Source organism: Centroberyx affinis, unplaced genomic scaffold (assembly GCF_046629955.1).
Source record: "Centroberyx affinis isolate AG114_WGS23_722 - 3 ecotype Tasmania unplaced genomic scaffold, CSIRO-AGI_Caff_v1 ptg000576l_1, whole genome shotgun sequence".
NCBI lineage: Eukaryota > Metazoa > Chordata > Actinopteri > Beryciformes > Berycidae > Centroberyx > Centroberyx affinis.
Window position 1 is genome coordinate 151,836 of NW_027279216.1, and position 22,578 is coordinate 174,413.

At 42.3% G+C, this 22,578-nt stretch overlaps 1 protein-coding gene across 2 annotated transcripts; it reads right to left on the minus strand.

The window, feature by feature from the left end:
• Positions 1-9,566: 9,566 nt before the first annotated feature.
• On the minus strand, positions 9,567-21,971 carry LOC139643188 (immunoglobulin superfamily member 3-like). Of its 2 annotated transcripts, XM_071518368.1 has the most exons (10): positions 21,851-21,971; positions 20,351-20,427; positions 19,131-19,502; positions 18,462-18,878; positions 17,885-18,286; positions 17,332-17,706; positions 16,399-16,773; positions 15,901-16,293; positions 14,388-14,780; positions 9,567-14,276 (listed from the first exon to the last, which is right to left on the minus strand). In XM_071518368.1, the coding sequence occupies exons 2-10, from the start codon at positions 20,418-20,420 to the stop codon at positions 14,086-14,088; spliced, it is 2,988 nt and encodes a 995-aa protein (XP_071374469.1). In that variant the 5' UTR covers positions 20,421-20,427; positions 21,851-21,971; the 3' UTR covers positions 9,567-14,085. The 2 variants fall into 2 exon arrangements, with proteins under 2 accessions (XP_071374469.1, XP_071374468.1); XM_071518367.1 differs by lacking the exon at positions 21,851-21,971 and having other exon boundaries at positions 20,351-20,499.
• Between the last annotated feature and the right edge of the window lie 607 nt (positions 21,972-22,578).

Here is a 22,578-nt window from a genome sequence, read left to right on the forward strand (position 1 = left end):
TAAAGTAAAAAATGCATTGTGATCAAGCTAAAACAAGGCTATGTTTCTTCCTGAAAAGTTGGCATTTTGGAGATACAGGGTTTTCACCTGACAGTGACAATATACATTTTCAGTGGAGTAATGTGGTTACTGTAAGCATCAGCCATGTGTCCCGTCGAAGTGTCCTTGAGCAAGTCCCTAAACCCCTGCCTGCTGACTCACTGTACGTCACTCCGGATAAGAGAATCAGCTAAACGACTAAAAATGCAAATATATGAACTTGAGTCTCTGCAACAACTCTGAAGGAATTATATGACATCATCATGACTTTGACAGTGAAATCTGAGACGGGACAACTGAGAGTCTCCAGGACACGAGGTTCAGATCCTGTGCAGTCACATTCAGGTACAGATGGCAATGACACACAATAAGTCACAGGGATGAGGAATAGGTGCTCAGCCAGTGAGTCAGATGAGGGCTTGGTAATACAAAAGCTAATGTAGCTATGGCAATGAATGTAACTGTCGACACCATCCTTTTCCGCTTTTCACCAGTAACAAGTCTAGAGCGGGTGCAGTGTAGCCTGAAATTGGCCTAACTAAAAACCAGTGCGAGTGGAAATTTTCCATCTATCTATCTATCTATCTATCTATCTATCTATCTATCTATCTATCTATCTATCTATCTATCTATCTATCTATCCATCCATCCATCCATCCATCCATCCATCCATCCATCCATCTATCTCTGTCTATCTATCTATCTATCTATCTATCTATCTATCTATCTATCTATCTATCTATCTATATGTCTGTCTGTGTATCTATCTATCTATATGTCTGTCTGTGTATCTATCTATCTATATGTCTGTCTGTGTATCTATCTATCTATCTATCTATCTATCTATATGTCTGTGTATCTATCTATCTATCTATCTATCTATCTATCTATCTATCTATCTATCTATCTATCTATCTATCTATCCATTTTTTTTTCTTTCTTGGCTGTTTTACCTGAGCTCTAACTTGCAAAACCACAGTGAAATTGAAAATAGTATAGGGGCAGGCACACACACACACACACACACACACACACACACACACACACACAGACACACACACACACACACACACACACACACACACACACCCCTAGTTAGAGCAGGCATTGCCATGGCAATCTGTGCATTGGCACTTAATCAAACCAATCAGATGGGAGTTGAGAGTTTACAGATAAAGATTGCTAAGCCTGTTGTGTGTGTGTGTTGCTTGGCAGAGGTAGAGCCCTGGGCTTTTTAAATGATCGGGTCAGTCCGATCTTATCTGTGCTGCCTGCCGAGCAGAAGAAACATGAGCTGCCTGCCTACCCCAGGCTGAGTCATGCACTTCACTCTCTTAAACAAACACACTTGCATACTCGCATGCAGCAACACACACAGACACGGACACACAGTTCTGGACGCGAATATACCTGCCATGAAAAACACTGCCTCTGATGCAAACACTATCTCGTGCAAGCACTCACTCATGCAAACTCTTCCCCAACACGCTTTCCAACCTCCTCGTCTTTCTCTCCTCTCCAGCGTTCATCAATCACATTCATAGTTTCTGGCCATGTCCTACACCATTGACAAACAGAGGTAAGCAGCACTCTGTCTTTGCTCCTGGTGACTGTCTTTCCAGAGAAACACTGTTCTGCAAAGCAGCAGAGACTAAAAACATCTGAATGTCAAAAACAGGACTCAGCCTGGGGATTAGCTCCAAAACTAACACACATGCACGGACGTGCTGCTGACACAAATGCACGCGTACACACGGTTCATGCAGGCATGTGTGTACATAAAATCTGATCTTGCCCAAACACAATTTGACACACCTCGATCCAAAGGAAGACATCTTGTGTAATCCCGGGCCCTCCCTTGCCCCTCAGCCCCCTCTCAGTCATAGCATACAACTCTTCATACCTCTTAGTATCAAACCTTAGAACATGAATCACAGCAAGGCACAGTATCTGAATACAATCTGTGTGTTTACTCAAAGCCAAAAACAATACCTGTTGCTATCGTATTGATTTTTGGCAATGATGTAAATTTTTTGGCATCAAAAACTGCTGAAAAAAAGGCATCAAAAACTTCACAATGTTGGGTTCTAACACTGGCATTTTTATTGAGGGCATCAATTGAGCACGGTCTGACTCTATTTTATTATTGAAAAAAAAACAACTCTGTTGCTCTGTTACAGTTTTTCTCAGTCGCTTTGGTACATTTCTCGAATCATCCTCGACATTTGCAAAACAGTAAGTGCATTTCTCAAAACAATTCGTACAAATAGCAAAACACCATGGATTACCTGCAAAAGCCAGTCTCTTGCTCAAAATCCTTAGTTCATCTCTCAAAAGTAAATATCTGTGTCAATGAACATGTCAGTGCCATCAGAATGGCAAGTCCTTGTGTCATTGTGTACGGATAAGACAGTCAAATTGCTTAGTCATGTTGTCAATATAACAGTGTACTCTGGAGGGATGTTCTGATGTAAACTATGGCTAAAGTTTTGAAGACAATTATTGTAAATTGTAAGTTACACCTTAGTGTATGTGGGAGATTGATTGCAAGAGACTGGACAAGATTCACATTTACGCTTTTACTGTTTGTACTGTAATTTGTTGACAGACCATGTCATTGCAATACAGAAAGGAAAAGACAGCACTGCATAGCACAAAGAAAAAAAACAAAAGTAGAAATGTGAACATAGGACAATCTCCTTAGGGAAAACTGTACATGCAGTGCTGTAGGAATTACAGTGCAGTCTTCCTACACCTCCTGACGTTCCTGTCTGTTGGGCCACAAATTCTCATCCACATCACAACGAATATCTTCTCTTGCTATTTCAGAAAACTGGTTGATCATTGGTTGATCTAACGCTTCACACATTTCCCTTCGTTAGAGAAAGTCAAGATTCACCTGGGAGCAATTTACCAATTCAGGACAGATTTAGAAAAAAAGTCTAATGGAAATGTATAGAAATATGCTTGACATATTATGACAACTTGTTCAACCATTTTGCATGTAAAGACTTATGCGATGAACTAATGCCTAAATGTTGTGGGGGGTGAGACTATTCAACAGAGACCCATTATAATACATTTTGATCAACATGACATAAGCAATTGATAATGTAGAAAACAGCAGAGAATTGTACATAATCATTTGCATGGATGTACCAAAGCATTTGCAACTTGTTCAAAGAAATGAGAAACTGTTTTTTTGATATGCACAAGTGACACAATGATATGAAGATTGAACAAGTAGTTTTGAGAATTTCAATTCTGATCTGAGAAATGTACCAAAGCGACTGAGAAAAACTGTAAATGTACTTTCCCAGTGAGCATTTTTCCGTTTAAAAAGACGTTTAAAAAATGACTATGGTCACCAATGAAAAGATGTTCTTTGAAGACGTTCTTTGAAGACGTTGTTTGAATGTTCACATTTAGACCATATTTCACTGGTGAAATATGGTCTAAATGTGAATGTTCAACATTCAAAGACAGGAAAAATAAAGGGAGAGAGAGATGGGGGGCGACATGCAACAAAAGTCCACAAGTAGATTTGAACCACAGACGTTGCAGTTTTGAAGTATGTGTCTTAACCAGTAGGCTACCGGAAACCACTACAGTTTTGATTAAATATTTTAGTATATAACTCTTAGTACACCACTTAACTATGTCAAAGTCAGTTGTAGTTGAAGCTGTACCACCTAAGTACTTGCGCATGCGTGTTACAGCAGTAAGCGCAATTTCTTATTTTACATTAACGTATAGAAGTGCTCCCATTACAATGTCCTGGAAGCTTCTTGTTGGCAGCACACAGCCTATATTGTTCCATATTTATGACATTTTAAATGAAACATTAAATGCGTTGAAATTACGTCTTCGTGTAGACCACATTTCGCATTTACCAGTGCCATATGACTTTGGAGAAATACCTTCACACTAATCAATATCATCTCTCTTTTAAGCTACAACTGAACAAATTATCAAATGATTAAACAAATTTGTGTTTTGTGACACGTTGATGTTGTAACCACATTTACCTGGTTGAAAAGAGGGCGAAAAGAGGTCGTAGACGTTCAGACCGAACACCAGTTTTCAACCAGAAATCAACGTTGAAATCCCGGTTGGTGCTTACTGGGGTAAGAAGTTGAAGGAGAAGTAGAGGAAAGTCTAATTTGAAAGCAAAGCAGGATATTTGGACCCGGTATCAGTATCAAATCACATGGTGATATTAGTTCAAGGATTTTAGATGTTACAGGTGATATTAGTTCAAGGAGTTTAAATATTACAGGAAGTTCAGGGAATTAATCATTATATTGCTGTTGACAGATCTGGCTTGGATTGCATGACACCGATGAGCGTTCGCTGCACCGTGATTCAAAACAAGCAACAGTGGGTAGAGAAGAGGGATATTCATGAAACGACTTGTCTCATTTAGTTTTGTCAGAGGAAAATAGATTGTCTTTTGTGCCTATGGCAGTAACATACATCCAACCCACTCCCACAATTACAAATGCATAAACACGCACACATAGTCACGCTTGGATGTATGTGCACACATACGCAAACACACACACATGCACACACACACACACACACACACTATTAGTCCAAGTCCATTGCCTACATGCTCTAAGCATGCTGTGAGCAGCACATACCAAGTAAAGATAATGCAGAAGCCTAGCTATCAGAATCCAGGACTGACTCCCAGTCCCTCAGGACACCCTTTCTCCGCTCTTTTTCGGCCTACACTCTTCAAATAACTGTGTGTGTGTGTGTATGTATGAGAGAGAGAAAAAAAGAGTGAGCGAGAGAGAGAGAGAATTAGTTTCCCTAGTTTTGATCCAGGCAGGGCTGTTAGCAAAACGTTTTTAATTGATTTTGAAGTAGCTGTTGGGAATGCCTCTTACCGTTAAAACATGCTTGACACACAGAAATCAAAACAGCTCATTACCACATCAAAGGGCCAACCACCCTCTTGCCATTTGTATAAACTGAGCCGCCGATTTTGATGACATGCAGCATTTTTTAAAAATGCTAATCTATGAACTTCCCTCATTACAGTAATATCTTTCAGTCATGCAAGGGTCAACCTATTTACAGTAGTACACTCAAGGTAGGTACACAACAGCTATTATCCTTTAGGGGAGGGATTGTTGCTGGAAGGTAAAAAGGGAGCATTTATACAGCATTGCAGTGCATGGAATCAAGGCCCGAACAAAAAATAAACAAACCAAAAAAAAAAAGAAAAGTGAGTTGTGTCAGTCAAGTATTGGAGTTTGCTCATCCTCAGAGCGAACTTGTGGAGTGATATGCAGCTCACTCCACAAGTTCAGTCTCGACACGTTCTCTGCAGCAGTAATATCAGACATTCTCCTGCACAGCATGGGGCTCAGCTCTTCTCTCTTTGGGATAAAGCAGCTGCTTACCAACAGACATACCAATTACTGCACACTGCATCATGAGGCCTAATGGGCCTGCTGTGGCAGAGAGATGCTCAGGATGAAACACTCGTAAACCCCCTGTTAAAACCTGCACCTACGAGCTCTCAACAGCTCGTTTTTGACCACTATCAATACGTTTTGTAAGGACCTAATGCTGTTACTATAAGGCTTTATCATCGTATCATCGTTTACTCACTGAGCTTACATAAACTGGTGAATGCTGTCAGGTGAACACACTGTATATCGGCCATTGAAAGGACAGTATCTGCTGTTAAGGGATCCTGAAACTGGATGTGAGCTCACATAGGTTTTATTTCTACATTAATGCTATAGATGCACAAGCATGAAAAACATGCTAGCGGGGAGAAAACGCTTTTTGATTCCCAGGGGGTTAGCCTGTCATGTCAGTTGTTGACTCTTACAGACTTAGCTATCTCTGCTGTAAACAGATTATAAAAATGGTAAGAATTGATTTGTGATGCTGAAGCATACAGGAAAAAAACTGGCAGCATCACTAGTGAGTTATCTGTATCCTGCAAATACCTGGATGGCCTGTATCTAGTGCCATAGTCTGGTATAAGTGTGTGTGCGCGTGCATGCATGTGTGTGTGTTTTTGTGTGGAGAAAGAGTGCAATAATGTAATAATATAATAATAAAAGTCAAAAAGGGGAAGTTAAAAGAGGACATTCTTTATTCCGATGCAAGAAAAAATACTTTCCAAGGTGATCTGGTCCTCTGTGGAATAATATTTAAGCAGATAGCAAGACAGAGAGAGAAACAGACTGATTGACATAAAGAGTATAGACACATTTACAGACCATACAGTATTATAAGTCCCCCCCACTAGCACTGCATCAGTTGTATGAAATTAAAATGTTGTTAAACAGAACCAAGTAGGCATATTGTACCAGTACCTGCCAGGTAATTTCCTAATTCACTGAAAATGAATGAATGAATGAATGAATGAATGAATGAATGAATGAAGTAAAAAGAGCTGCTTATGCGATGGCCAAATCTCTATATAATTAGACAGAGACTGGAAGATGATGAGAATGTATCAAAATGCCATGGGACCCTGCATTAATTTGTACCTGGCTCTGACTCTGGCTGTGCTCTGGACTTGAAAAAGATGAGATACCTAGACGCAGACCAGATCGCTGCTCTGCCCTTAAGCCCTACTGTGTCACACTGTAAGACCCTGATGATGTGTGACAGGTCTGCCTGTCTCAATGTCATGCCACCAGCCGCTTAAAAAGAGAGAGACAATGAGATAGATAGAGAGAGAGAGAGAGAGAGAGAGAGAGAGAGAGAGAGAGAGAGAGAGAGAGAGAGACGGATAGACAAAAAGCCTTTTACGTTCATATTTCCCCATGTACCTCATTTGACCAGTGAGAACTGATACAGGTGTCACAGCAAAACCACTAATAAGGATCATAATGAGATGTAACAGAGATAAATGTCAGTCATAACTGGTACATTTACATTGTGCAAATATTGTATTTTTTTACTGTAATATTCTCAAGGAATTGGTTACCATGGTAGCCAGACAGTGGGGGTGGGGGTGGGGGGGGGGCAGAAGAGAAGCACATCCTTTTTTGTTAGTTCAAATGATTAAATGGAACACATCACACATGCCAACAATAGATATTTTTGGAAAATATGGGGAAAGATAACAATCTCCCTGCCAACATTTCCTGCTTGTTAAATACAAATATATCACCAATTAATGATAGCACATCTATTCCTGATGAGAAGTGCAGATTTAGAAAATAATTGAGGAAGAACGATTTGACTTCAAGAATATGCGCGCAGTATGTAAAACTATGATAGATTGAGCAAAATGTTTATGTTTATGTGACTGTGTAGTTTTTTATGGCTGTGTGTACACTACTGTGCATGTTTATTACGTGGGTGTGCATGTGTGTGTGTGCGTGTATGCAGATGTACGCGCACGTGTGGGGTAAGTGCACCGGGCCCTTGATGGAGCTATACAGTGTTTGTCAGCTAATTAGCGACATGAGTTAGTGCGACAGCAGTTGAGGGAGCGCCTCACACGCAGAGAGAGGCTGATGGGAGCTGATGGAAGCTGATGGGCGCAGCAGAGCATCGGTACTGGTGACAGAGGAAGGAGGAGGGGGATGACAGCATCTAAACCATGCTAATGAAGCTATCAGCTCACTGGCTTAGTCACAGGCAGCCGCCAAAACTGGCATGGTGGCGTGTATGTGAATGGCCCAGACAGCACAGATGCAGCCTCAGACATACACGTGCCTGCGTAGAGAACCAAAAACTTTGTAGTGCTTGTGAATGCACTCCCATCTTACTTTATCTCCAGTAGTGATGGTGGTGTCCTGGTTGTGCCGCACAGCTAGTCAAATGTGCAGAACTAAACCGAAGAAAACAGCAAATAGCATCAGATTGGCTCTGTTTGTTTGATGGATCTATCTGATTTTAGCTGCTCCTCTGCCTGGTCTTTCTTATTCATTATGGGAGGTAACGTGGGGACGCAGGCAAATACACTAATCCACTGTTGGCATGGGGTGGCTAAGCAGCAAAGTTTACTGAAATTTTTAATCATCTTTTCTACTACTGAGGTAACCTTCTGTGTCCTTTTAGTGTTACCATGACAATTTGAAGGCTACAGTACGGGGGGAAAAAAACCTGCATCTCTCTCTTAAATGCGCACAAGAGAATGTGATGAATGTGGGTGACTCCCTGAGTGAGTTTGGTGAGAGTGCGCATGCATGCTTATCGTTACAAGTTAGAGGATAGATGAAGAAGGAGGAGACGAAGAAAAAGAAGAAGATTATCATACATCTCTAAAGGGAGAGAGACACATAAGGCAAAACAGAATGAAATGTAAGCCACTGCTAATGAGAGGTATGGAAGAAGGAGGAGGAGATGAAAGCAAAATCATACAGACATGCTGTGAATAAAGTGTGTAGGAAGATGCAGCGACAGACACTGTGTCTCGTGCTGGGTTTTCCCATTAGCTTTCCAACAAGAACAGCAGAGCAGGAGCAATCTCTTTTTCTTGCTCTCACTCATGCCTCCTCCCTTACTTCCTCCCACAGGCAGATGCTACAACAAGGTGCAGTGTGAGTAATGTCACATTGACCGTGACATTTCTCCCTTCTCTGCCTCCCAGGAAAAAGCAGGAATGGAATTTTGAAGGCTAGGCCGTGATGGGCAGCGGGATGTGAGGAAGGCCTTAAGTGGTACTGGCTGATATACTGGCTGATTAGCAGCTTGCTTGGCCTCCGCTGATAGACTGTCTCGATAGCTGCAGAGCTATATTTGCTCCCGTACTCTGAGATACCATGAGCGAATGTTTTGGAAGCAGTTGACATTTTCCTCTGCTCTCATCCCTCAGCTAAGAGGCCTCTTCTCTCCGCAGAGGCTCCGTCGGTGTTGAGATCAGATAAAGCCAAACTGTACACAAACAATCTTGAACCAGCTTAACTGTTGTTTTCCCATTTTCTCACCAAGGACAGTTCACGTAGCCAACTTCAGTCAAAAGAAATCACAGTTGTGCCAAATTAAAAGTCCTGCTCTAGCCGACATCTCAAACTTCATCTGACTTCTGCCGCCGTGGCGATGCTTGAATCAGGTCGTACTTGCCAGTGTGTCATCTGCTCTCCTTGTCGTCCGCCAGCCAATGAGATGCATGTGAAGTCCCAGAGCATTAGTCGTATCAGTTATTCATACTGGCCGCATGTTGCTGTCACTAGTATTTGTTTGATAGGAATGCCCAATGATTTATTAAAGAGCCACTCTGAATAATTCTACTATGAATGATGACAGTTACGGTAGCGGCCATGAGAGTCTGCAAGGCTCGCACCACAGGAAGGCAGCAGTCGCAGTCAAGAACCTTTGATAAGGCCCCTGCAGTCCTATAAACAAGCATCAACACTATGTTTGTTTATCCTGTTACCAGCCCAGGAAAGTATGCTGCGTTTATTCCCAAAATGGAGAATCTATGTCTCGTTTGTCAGTGGGATGGGATGTCTTCACTGTCTTGTTAAACGGAGTGGTCCGTGGAGGATAGAGGAGAAGGAATGACAAAGGAGAAAAAAACTCCATCAAGAGTCAGTTAAGATTTATTGTTTTATTCATGTGCCTACTGGTGCAATATTTTCTACAACAAATACAAAGAAAATCAAGACTGATTTCATTATGACACATCAGTCAATACATGCTTCATGAAACTGTCAAAATGAAAGGTGAGATTTTTCATCATAATCTTTATTTTGTGTCTGTCAGATGTGACACACAGCATACTGCAAATGTGATTAGAGGTAGCTGCAACAGCACATGCACAAACACATGAAGACACACGCACACAAACATGCAGGCACATGCATACAGTTACACACATGCACTTGCACGCACATACTGTACATACATAATGGAGAAAAAAAAACATCTCTGGGAGCAAAGACAGTGAATTCAGCATCCAAACACTGCTTGAGTATTAACTGAAACAGACAGAAAAGATCAAATCTCAGTAAGCTATATTATGATAAGAGTAGGTTGGTGGATAAAGCAGCACTGGGGTGTTCATCTATGCAGCGTGTGAGAATACAGCGGTGAAAGGGAATTGGGAGCTCTGAGTTTTTGAGAGCTCCCTTGACAGTGAGCAGAACAGGCTATTACTTCATATTGCACCATTTAAGCTGTCTTTGTTTTGGACTCTCCAGCTCCTTCTACAAGCCAGCACTGTCTCTAGGGATAACCATCGGGCCTCAACAAGAAAAGGCAGACAGCTCTGTACAGTTTAGAGAGGAGTATGTATGTGTTTGTTCGTGATGGTATATGTGTGTGTGTGTGTGTGTCTGTGTGTGTGTACTGTATGTGTGCTTAGCGGTTGGGGTCGGGTAAATGAGGTAAAGTGTGTGATCATTTTCTCTCTCTCTGTAATTGTGTGTGTGAAGATGCTTCTGGATAAAGAGTTCAGCTCGCTCTGGGGTGTCGTGCCATCAAACGCTGCTAGGTGACATTGTGTAATCTGTGGGTGCCATCACATCACACACTCACATCCTGTGAACTATCACCCCCCCCACACACACACACACCCATCCAATAATAAAAAAAAACAACAGAATCTCACACATAGAAACTCATAACCCCCTTTTCACTTCTTCTCGCCATCTCTTACCGTCTCTCCACTTATCTCTGCATCAAGCTTCCTTTTTCTCTTTCTTTCACACACACACACACACACACACACACACATACACACACACTGTCACACCCACCCACTTACCCACCAAGCTCCGAGTACCCAGCCCCAAGAGAGTTCATATCAGCTGGTGATGGCACAGGATGAAATCTATTGGCTGTGTCATAGGACAGGGTGAGTTGCTGTGCGTGTTAGAAATCAGATGCTCAGAATGGGTGCCATGGTGACTGTTGAGCACTGAAATACTTACTAACCCTCACTCCAGCTCACCTTTATCTATTGACTGTCTCCTTGTGCTTATGGGTAACAATGGCCCCCTCTAGTGTTGACAGATGACGAGCCGACCAACGAGGGGAGAGAGAGAGAGAGAGAGAGAGAGAGACAGACAGACAGACAGACAGACAGACAGACAGAGAGCAACAGAGACAGTAAAACCATGTAGCCTTTGGTTCAGCCAAGGAACAGAAGGCAGTTCTGTCAGGCCTGTGTCTCTCCCTGTGAGGAAAGGGAATATCAAAGGCAAGACAGGGCGGAAGAGAGGGGAGAGAGGAGCTGAGGCCATAAGCAGAGAGATTCGGTGATTCGAGGTGAGGAGGCAAAAAGTGGTTCATAAAAGACTTTTCAGATTTCAGAAGTGGCATTATGTAACTCATGCAGATGGCAGCTTGAGTGTCTCTCTGCCTCTGCCGTCCCTTCTCCTGCTGAAACACTGTGTTCTGTCATCGAGGAGGGTGTATTGGGGCTAACTTTGATTAATTGTGCCATTTATTTTTTTGTTTTTTAATCTATTTTGTTCTTTGTGTTTGGAATGTGCTAGCAAAGGCCTTTCAAAATCAATTTCTCTCTTCCTCTTTTTTCTCTCTTTGTCTCTGTGTGTCTGTACATGTGTACTGTACCTGTGTGTGTGTGCCTGTTTGTCTATGTATGTGGTGCGCACTTACAAGATCGCGCATGCTCTTGTCTATGTTAGTGGTAGCTCATATGTTACACAACAAATTTTCATCAAGCCAGTGAGTTCACGGCACATGAGGGACAGGCCAGCAGCCTAAAGCCAAATCAGATCTGGACTGAGATCAAAGGAATGGAGATAAACCGGCCAAAACATCCAGATACATGCATGGCAAACTGAGAACCAAATGCCTTCTAACACCCATGAATTCATGGACATCTGGATGGGGAAAGATTATACATGTAGTCTTAGAAATCCCACTTTTCACTGCATGCACTACATGAAACAGTGCCACCTCCAAAAGGAATGCGTGAGCTTAGAATTATAAGGTTCTATCTGCCTTCAGGATAGTTCTGAGATATTGAGCTTCAAAGTTTTCAGCATCCATTGAGTTAAATGGAGATGGGTCCTTTTGCTTTAGAAATTACAGACTCAAAAATCATTATTTTCAAAAAATAACACCACACAAATGTCAACAGGCACTCATAGAATAGGTTAATGCGACCAACTCAGTTTTGACAAAAAGGTCAGATAGAACCTTATAATACCAAGGTCACGACGTTCATGCTCATGTTTTTGCCATTTGAAATAGAAAAGGCTGCAGAGGCTGCTGCAGTACTAATACAGGAAAAATTGCAAGATGAGGGACTAGCATGGCTGCCATTGTACATGCCAGTGTATCCCAGTTACATCTAGTATTTGCTGCATAGACACAATCATTGATTTGCCTCCCAAATTCAATGTTTCATTGTTTGCTCTGCCAGGCATTGCCATGGAAACACGAGGGAGCAGAATTACAGTAAAGTTGAGAGGCAGATTTTAAGAGTGTATTCTCTTCTGAGGGAGCCAGCCCACTAGACTGTGAAGGGCCGGCATAATTCAAAGACCAAAGACAGAACTACTCCTCTCTCTGGGGCCAAAAGGACTACACTCAGCCTTTAAGTTCTTCACTGTACTTTAGATTTTCACATTCTTGAGGAAACCACTGTTGGTTTTACCTCGAGTTGTACATGACTGATATACATTCAGCTGACGAGAGCTTTTCTCTGTATGGAAGGGAACTGGTGTCCAGGCATGTTTCCTCAAAAATGAGAGGACAAAATGGATTCTATTCTAGTCTCTCACACAGATGGGGTGTTAAACATTGATAGGGCTGATGCAGAGAGAGAGAGGGAGAAAGACAGAGAGGGACTGCTTCTCTACTTTATTCTACTTTAATTTGGGGGAGTCTACATTCCATCATCCATTTTTGTTGAGTAGCAACATCTGTTAAAACTCAGCAAGCGGCATTAAGACAGACAGATTTGCATTCACGCACACACACACACACATAAGTGCACGTGGAAATACACATACGGTAAGCACACACTCACTGAAGTATACTAACCACTTATGCATTAATGCATGAAAAAGCGAGTCATCAAAAAAGATGGACAATCATGAGTAAAACAAGGTAAAGTAAAAACAAAACGTCACGAGAGCAAATGTACTGAAGCAAAACTTTCCATTGCGTGAATACATCTTACAGATACGGTGACTCACACTTGACACATTTCAACAGATTTGCAGACCGCAGAGCCATCCTGTGTTCACAGCAGAACCACAGAGCATTTCCTGGTAGTCTCGCCATCGTGATACACTGAGATAGAAGAAATCTTACCACATCGCGTCTCGCTCCCTCTCCCCTAGACTGCCTGACATGCTACTCTGATTCCTCCCTGTCAATGACATGCTTGTGACAGATAACAGTATATCTTTCTTTCTCTTGCATAGCCAACTCACACTCTCTTTCTGTGAAGCTGACTTATCGGTTGACTAAAGCTAAATCTATCAGAATATGTCACTTTGTGAGTGTAAACCTACAAAGTTGAGCAGCTGTCTAGCTCAACTGTCCATTGTAGGCAGAAAGAATCTGGTGATTATGCAAATAAGCTTTGGCAATAAAGTTAAAAGTGTCTCTTTAATTTTATCGGTTTAATGAAGTTCATCAGTTCAACAGGGGAAAAAGATTCCCAACTGAGAGTAAAACATTTAGACTACATTTATAATAAAACAGCATCACAGATTCATTTCAAAAAGAATCACTAAACTTTGCTAGAGACAGTGCTTCTGAAGTCATGATCATATCTTCTACCTCAGAAGTTCTTTCAAACTTACAGTTTACAAGCTACAAATTAATGATTTAAATAACTATAAAAAAATTTAAACATTTGTATGATAAAATATCAATACATAATCCTTCCACAAATACCAAGGCTACATTTTTCCTCTCCTCTCTTATTTTCTCTTCTCACATCTCATCTCCTCTTCTTCTCTCCACTCCTCCTCTCCTCTTATTTTCTCTTCTCTTCTCCTCCTCTCCTCGTTTTCTATTCTCTTCTCCTCCTCTCCACTCCTCCTCTCCTCTTTTCTCCTCTCCACTCCTCCTCTCCTCTCTTATTTTCTCTCCTCTCCTCTCCTCTGTTCCTCTGGTCTATGAAGTTCAGTCCTCTGCGCTGGGTTTGGGCTTCAGAGGGTGTTCCTCTGCCCACAGAGAATCATCTGGCTTCTTTGCTCCTGAGCCCTGGAATACCTTCAGCGCCAGTAGGAAGACGACCACCAATAAACAGATGATAACACCTGTCAAAACACCCACCATGATGCCTTGGGTACATACTGGCTCAACATCCCCTCCTGAAGGCAAAGAAGCAATAAGGTGTTACTTCACAAGATTTACAAACTGATTTCCCAAAACAACAGACTATTTGTTCAAAGCAACTGCAAATCACATCATTCTGTGTTTACCTTCTATATAAACACTGACAGTCAATTTTCCTGACTTTTCCGCTGCCACCTTCCTCCAGCCCTGGGACAGAGACAGGAGCCACTCCTCCACCTCACAGAAATACAGGCCACTATCTGCAGGGACTGGCTTGAAGACTGTAAGGTTGAAGTGGTTGGGGACAGGATGGCCAAACCTTAGCCGCTCACCCCTCCCATCCCTGTCTTGCAGGGTGGAGTTTCTGTGGGCTGTGAAGATGGGGTGTTGTTCAATCCCTGACTCCTTCTGCCAAAACCATGTGACCTGGAACACAGACGATTGGCTTGACTGTGTAGTGATGTGACAGGGGATGGCGAATTCCTGGGATCCGGTCACGTTCATCATCACATCGTCTTTTACAATGGTCAGGTTATTCTCTGTCAAAAAGCACACAGACGGATACACACATTTTATTTTATTTTTTTATTAGACTTTTATTTAACCAGGCAAGTCAATTAAATGCCCTGCGGGCCGGTTGCGCCTGTGTCGGGTGCTGCAGGGGACATGGGGTGGGACTTCCACTGGATGTCTCGGGGCTTAGCGGCTGGAGTGCCTGGGGTCTATGGGGCTGTCATTGCTGTATGTGGGGTATTCTTGATGGGCGGGGGGTTTGGAGAGTGGAGCAGTTGTTTGGAGTGGAGGCAGTGGGTTGTGGCATTGTCGGTGTCTTGGCTATGCCTTTTTTGATTGGTTGGTGCTGCCTTGGCAGGTGGAGTCATTGGTTTCTTTCGGGGGTATGGAGTTTTCTCAGGGGCTCCAAACTTTTAAACTTTTAAGCTTTTGAACTTTTGAATGGCAGTGTATCTCCTTTTTATCGTTTATTCTGTTTCTTCTTCACGTTCACTTTTATCTGTTTAGTTTATGTGTTTAGTTGCATGTCTGTTCATTTTCTATTTGTATCCATGTATCCCCTGTATTACCTTTTATTCCTTTTTTTGTTATTTTTTATTTATTTATGTTTATTAGTCAACTGTTTTATTTATTTGATTGTGGTAAATTCTGCATCGTTGTTTTTTTGGGGGGTTTTATTGTATGTAAAGCACTTTGTAAACTTTGTTTTTAGAAAAGTGCTATACAAATAAAGTTATTATTATTATTATTATTATTATTATTATTATTATTAAATTCAATTAAAATCAAATTATTAATGGGATTAAGAATGCAGATACAGAGAACATAATAAAAACAGTGATGTTAAAAGAGACAGTTAAGTAGAACAGGCTAAAGCTGAACCGACACACATAAGGACTTGGAGACAGCAAACAACTTAACACCATCAACAAGACCAGTTAAAGCTGGTCTGCTGCTCCGTCTTAACACAATGCAAGTCATTGGCTGGAGAATGAGAGAGCAGAGAGGAGAAATGTAAATCAATGGAGAACTCAATATTCTGTCAAATTATTTTCATTTATAATGGTATGAGTTAAATGTTGCTGTGTAAGCGTTTTGTTAAATCTGCACACACTTTCAGTGAGCTGATAAAATACAGCAACTTACCTGGCTCAATAATGTGTAGCTCTGTGGTTGTGCTGGCTGGTGGGAGCTCATACCATTGGCCACGAGGATCCTGTAGCCACTCCACCACCTTACACATGTACAAGCCGCTATCCCCGATCCAAGCCTGCCGAATAGTCAACTCAAAGCTAGGACCCTCACTGCGCTTCATGCTGATTCGCTGCCCATGGCTCAACTCTACCTGGGCTCCAAATGTTACCACGGCATCACGGTTGGAGCTTAAAATGGTCTTGCTCCCTGCCTGGTGCTGGACCAACCAGGTGACAGCGAAGCGAGACAAGGGAGAGGTTGCCTTGATAACTGAGCATTTTATGTCTATGTCAGTGTTAATGTTTCTTTCCACAGGGGGGTTGGAGGTCAGAGAGAGTTCGCTCACTAAGAGAGGGAGACACAAGAGTTAAGTCATATATGGTGAGAAGAGAGAGTAACACAATGCACACACAAACACAGGAGTCAGAACATTATGAACATCAGCAATACCTGGGTTCTTCACCATCACAGCCAGCAGGTTGGAAGGAGGCAGCTTCTTGTATCTGCTCTCCAGGATGACAGACACCTCACACTGGTAGCGTCCCGCCTCCCTGTGGCTTGCACCCATGATGAGCAGAGTCTGATAGACTTCATTCTGACTGCTCTCTGTTTTGACCTGGTAGCGGCGCTGGTCTCCTGACCAGTTGATGTTACCATTAGGGTACAGTGTCAGGATGTTATCTGGGGATGAGGCATTCTCACGCTGCAGGCTCCATGTCAACGTCATCGGCAGGCGTGGCCCTCTGAGCCGACACAGCAACTCCACCTCTTCTCCTACAGTCGCTAAAGTGTTGCGACTTCTCAGAGACACTTTTAAAAAGGACTCTGTAGGACAATTATAATATAGTTAGCAGTGGCTAGTAAGAAAGGAGAAGTTACTGTCTGTCTCTGCTTTCAGGTATATTTTTACACACGATTACCTTGCACAAAGTTTCACAATCTTATTTCCTTCTTTAAAACAAGAGCCACCTAATGTCACCCTTATATATTAAACATTACCAGTTATGCTAATTAGGTCATTAATTCAGCAAATTCATGTATTAATTAGCAAATATTTCTATGTCAACACAATTGTTTTCACATAACACATGGGTGATATTAATATGAACTCTGCATCGTAAAGCATTAAGGGGTTATAGTAGTTTCAAGAAAATCAGTTTTCCTCATTAATATGCAAATGTATGCAGCAAGGAGCTCCAAAATCTAATCAGACAATCTACTCTATAGGGGGAATCTCTGGTGTAAATATGAAGTTTCTATCATATATTGTTCTTAAGTTATTGCGTTTACAAGAATTTGTTGACACAAACGCCAACACAGTGCCATAATGTCGAACATACAATATACCATGCTAGCTACACATAATAAAAATATGTCTCTTACCCGTAAGAACGACTGACACAGTGCCAGTCTGTGATTGGCTGTTGGTCTTTTGGACTTTGCCGTTGCTTGTGATGGTCCACTCAGACACGGTGCACTGGTAGACACCTGCATCAGCCTGTCTGACCTCATTCAGCTCTAGGCTGAAGGTGTCAGCTGCTGGACGCATTGCCATGATGCTGCGCTGTCGGAACTCCTCTCCTACCTCCATCACCCCCTCCTGACTTAGACTGATGACATTGCTGAAGAGTGGCGATTTGTGTTCCCAGGTGACGGAGAGCTGACCCTTGACCCCGCCCACTTTACATGTGAGCTTCAGCCTGTCACCTTCATTAACACTGACATCCTTCTTTTCCATTTCAACTGAGAGTCCACTCTCTGTGATCAGACAAGACATGGTGTGAATCTATGTATAGCAGGCAGACCGTGTGAATGTGTTTGAGAGGAAGTTTGCGTGTGTCTGTGGTTGTGTATGTGTTATGTCTAATGCATGTCTAGAATTGTGCTTTTTCCTTTATATTTCTATAAGTCAGTGTGGGCTGAGGTGCTGACTGACCTGTGGGTGAGATGGTGACCAGCTGGGAACTGGAGTCCTGGGCTGCTCCCTGTGTGAAGGCCCCATCTGCACCTCTGTCCTGAGGCCATGCTCTACATACATACTCTCCCTGGTCCTGGGTTCTGACAGGCCGCAGGATGAGCCGGTGATCTTTGTTCCCGGTCCGGGTTGCCCTCAGCTCTCCTTCTTTCTCTCGGCCACTGTACTCCGGCCCCACAGACACAACCCCTGTAGGGCCGATACGGGTGATCTCCACATTTTCCCGGAGCCAGGCTACAGAGAAGAACCGTTCAGCCAGGTTCTGAGCGTCCACACTGCAGGATAAAGACAGCTCCTGCCCCTCCTGCAGAGTTGCCTGCTGTGCTGAGACTCTCACCACCAGAGACCCCTTGTCTACCACCTCTAACCAAGACAAAAAATAAGCACAGCGAGATCAGAAACATACCACACATCCTGTCACTTGGCCCACAAACTACACTTAGAAGACGAAATAATGTGCAAATGACAACTCATATCACACAGGAGTGTGTGCTACACAGAACACACAAAAGCAATCAAATGATGAGATGCCTCCAACCTTTGGCTTTGACATTCAGGGTGGTTGCATCTGCACTCTTCTGTGCGATAGAGTACCAGGAGCGGTCAGGATCCTGGATCCACTCCTGAGCCTGGCAGTAGATCTTTCCCTGGTCCGACAGCTCCAGTTGAGCCATCTTTAGCCTGTACGTGGCCTCTCCCACCTTATCCAACCCAATGAGTCCAGCTTGGTAGCGCCCTTCAAACCCCTGCCCCGGACTCAGTGTCAAATCCCTCTCCAGAGAGATGATAGGGCGGGCATTGTCCTCCCCGTCTTTATGGAGATACCAGGTAACAGACAGATGGGTGTGCTGGACGGTGTTGCTGGAAGCTTGGCACGTTAGAGTGAGCGAGTCGCCTTCATCATGGCTCAGAGAGGCAGACACGGGTGACGAAATGATTAGGGAGTTGACGATCACTATGGCACCACATTGGAGAAAAAGACCAAGACATCAAAATTAGATACAGCTTCTCTTTAACAATCAGATTGTTTACCGTTTACTCTTGCTTTACAAAACAGCAATACAGTGACTTAGAATGAATTAGGTTTAGAATTCTAATGGTGAATAAAACTGAAAGAAATTTGTGGCAAATATTTAAGCCTAGCCATAACATTTTAACTTCAGAGCTAGTGAAGAATGGTGATTGGTTATTAAGAAAAGATGATTACCTTTAACTGTGGTCTTAACACTGTAGGTTCCATCGTAAGTCTGTTCTGGGTTAATTACAAAGCATTCGTAATCCCCCTCATCTTTCTCCTCCAGATGTTTTATCTTAAAGAGGACTGAGTTTGGCGACACATGCTCCAGAGTGATTTCGTTATTAAACACACGTTTCATATAGACGGCATAGCTAAAGTCTTGGTCATCGGTGCTGATGATGTTGATCTCTTTGCCATTCTCAGGTCTGAACATACGGAATTCAAATTCCTTCCTGGTATCTTGATTGGAGAAGCCACTCACATTGCAGGAGATGGAGAGTGGGTAGCCCAACACACGATAAAGAGGGCCAGATTGCGCTTCAGTTAGCACTCTGGCCTCTCCTAAATTACAGACAGAATCCAGATGTTGAAAAATTAGTTACTGTGGCTTCAAGTGTCAATCACGTTTGAAACAAGTGTTAGACTCCAGAGTCTCCTCCTCTGTGGCACTGTTGTGTTACACTTTAGATGCAGGCAAAACTCCATAGCAGCCTTATCAGTATCACTGCACATTGTTTACAATATAAACATATAGTATTTGTGTATAATATGTCTAATATGTATAATCTTTTTCACTACATGTTGTATAAGGACATGGCCTGGTAGTAGGGAAAACTTTTGTTTGTTTTTTCTCAAAAATGTAAAGAATAATCATTGTTGCCTTATTCCAGTTTGATGGAAATCAATTGCCAATGGCAGGGTTTGTCTGTGTCAAGAACAAATTAATTGTGTCTAAGATAGTGTGAGATGTAAACAGAAGTGAATCATTTCCTATTGCCTAGCTACGCCAGGGATATTTCACAATGTTTCACCACAGCAAGCTTTGCAAAATACAATTTTATAACAATATAAAAATACAATTTCAAAAGTACAGTAAGCCTTTTTTAGATGTGTCAGATCCATCAAGTCTACCTTGTCTATTTTCAAGATGAAAATGGAACAATAGTGAAGTGACAGACACACAATTATGCTCCACTTAAGATGTGCTCAACAGAGATAACAAGCTTCTTTCGGTTGGTCTTTTTACTTCAATATTCTCAAATGACTGATCTTAGCAATCTCAATTTTCTACATGAGAACTATATATTTTGCACCCACTGGTATATCACATTATCACTCAACATGGCCACTCAGCAAAATCGAATAAAAATGCAGGAATTTCATGTGATGTGCAAAACTAATGCTCTTACCACAGTGACTCGTAAGTAGACCCAGGCAGAACAGCACAGTGGCCCAAACGGATTGCAGGGAACGCCTCATCCTGAACCTGATGAATTACACAGCGCTCATACTGTTACACTTGTGACTAAGCTCATTCGGTGAGCGGTCTCTTTGTGTGTGAATCTGTCGGTCTCTTGTGAGAGGTTGTATTGGCTTTATGCTTCCTGTCTATACACCGAGAGGAAGTCTGAAATGTTTCCTGGCGACTGCATATACAATACACTTGTGCAACTGAAAAAAGTCAGTCATTGCCACTTACAGGTGTCAATAATGTGCATGCCTGTTAGCATGTGTGGTGGGAGAATACTTGTCAGAGAAAATGTTCCCTTATCAAATGGCTTTGTTCCATTCTAGATAAATACATTCTCTTACAATTACACTTGTCTTAAAGTTACACGGGCTTGCGGTCCCGAAAGAACTCATGGCCCTATTATGGATGGGTAGACTGTTTATTTTAAACGAGGCAATAGTGCCACTTGGTGGAACAACATAAACCTGTGTCACTTCTAATTCACAAACCATTGCTCTTAAGTATGTGAGTAAGAACACAGGCATTCTTTATAAAACGTGTGACTGGAGAATTGTTTTGTTTGGCCCTACCCACCTGTTCGGTCGGTAGGACGAAACAAGTTTAAGTGAACGGTGCCAACTTTCGATATGTGTGTATTGTTCTGGTTCAGCCAATTTCTAACCGCCACAAGCGTTTACAGAGATGCGTATTCACGCACAAACTTGCACAGCACTGAAATGGCTTGGCTGACTGTCTGTTATTTTTTTTGTTTGCTTGTTTGTTTGTTTTAAGCATTTTGGCTCACAATCTGCACCGATTTAAGTAGACATTGCTCATTTCTGTAGCCTCCTAGTCCGACCTTGTTTATAAGTCCTACGAGTCAGACCCGAAAGGAAGTTACTTCCCAATAGCTCCTTATTTACGGCTAGTGATGTGCAAATGAGGAACGAATCGATTTTTTCGAACGTTTTTTTGTGACTAGCTAGTAATGCTTTGTTGCCACTGATACTGCAACATGTAGGCTATTTTAAAACTATTGAGGGTTATGAGTGACATATAGACCACTTAAGTACTGTCCCCTAGCATAGGCTTTTTCAGGCCAGGTTTTCACATTGTTAAATTATCTCGGGCCACCATTAACACACGTTCTCTACTAAATAGGACACAGACTCTCTGATGATTGATAGTGATGATCATTAACATAACACTTTGTAGTTTTAAAATACTTTGTGAACATTCCCAGCTTGTCACAAAAAACAACGTTCGGAAAAATCGAGTCGTTCCCGCGCCCCGCACCACTAGCAAGCCGCGAAAAAGAATCTGGAACTAACATGGAAACAGCGCCGTACCCATGGGATGCCAGGCAAGCTAGGGTGTGACCTGTGACATCTACGCATTAGCTAATTACAGAATAAGTTTACCAGCGAAAACGACCACTTATAGGGTTACTTTGACTTACTGGGATGGCTTGTGCGGTGTCTTTCTCCCCGCGATATATTCATGACGATGTAAAAACAATAAAGTATGGGGAAGCCTATATTCTGCCTGTCTCTACTAGCTGAGATCTTTCCCCATACAATAGCCTATCCGCATGCATGGAAGCTGGACTTCAAAATAAAAGCAAACTATAGTCCCTACAATTAAGTTGATGCTGTATGGGTGTGGCATGTGGCATCTTTGTTAGGCTTAAAGGGCACTTTCACCAGGCAGGTGTCTGGGCACCGGTTGGCTTAGTGTGCACGTTCCTGTAGACAAAGGAATCACTGTAGGACAGGGCTAGATCATATCGTATTTTCAGGCTTTATATGATTTGTTTTAACCCAGATGGTGCCAGATGGATGGGGTTTACCACATAGGACAATACAAGGAGTGAGAGCCAGTTTACACAATTATAGGAAAGTATTTGAAAATGTACTTTTCAGTGATCAAAAACTTCAGTGACACTTGTACTCCAAGCAGGTTAAAATGCAAAAAAAATAAATAGTTGTAGTAACTATTTGGTCAGGCCTGTATTTTCAGAAATAAGGAATTCAGAAATAAGGAATACTGGGTAAATTAGGGGATATTCACTCAGCTCAGGCTACAGCCTCACATGACTCCAGAAGAGGAAGTAGGCTATGAAGAAAACAAGCCTTGCTACATATGTTCCACAAAATGGACATCCACCAATCACGAACCAATAAGAAC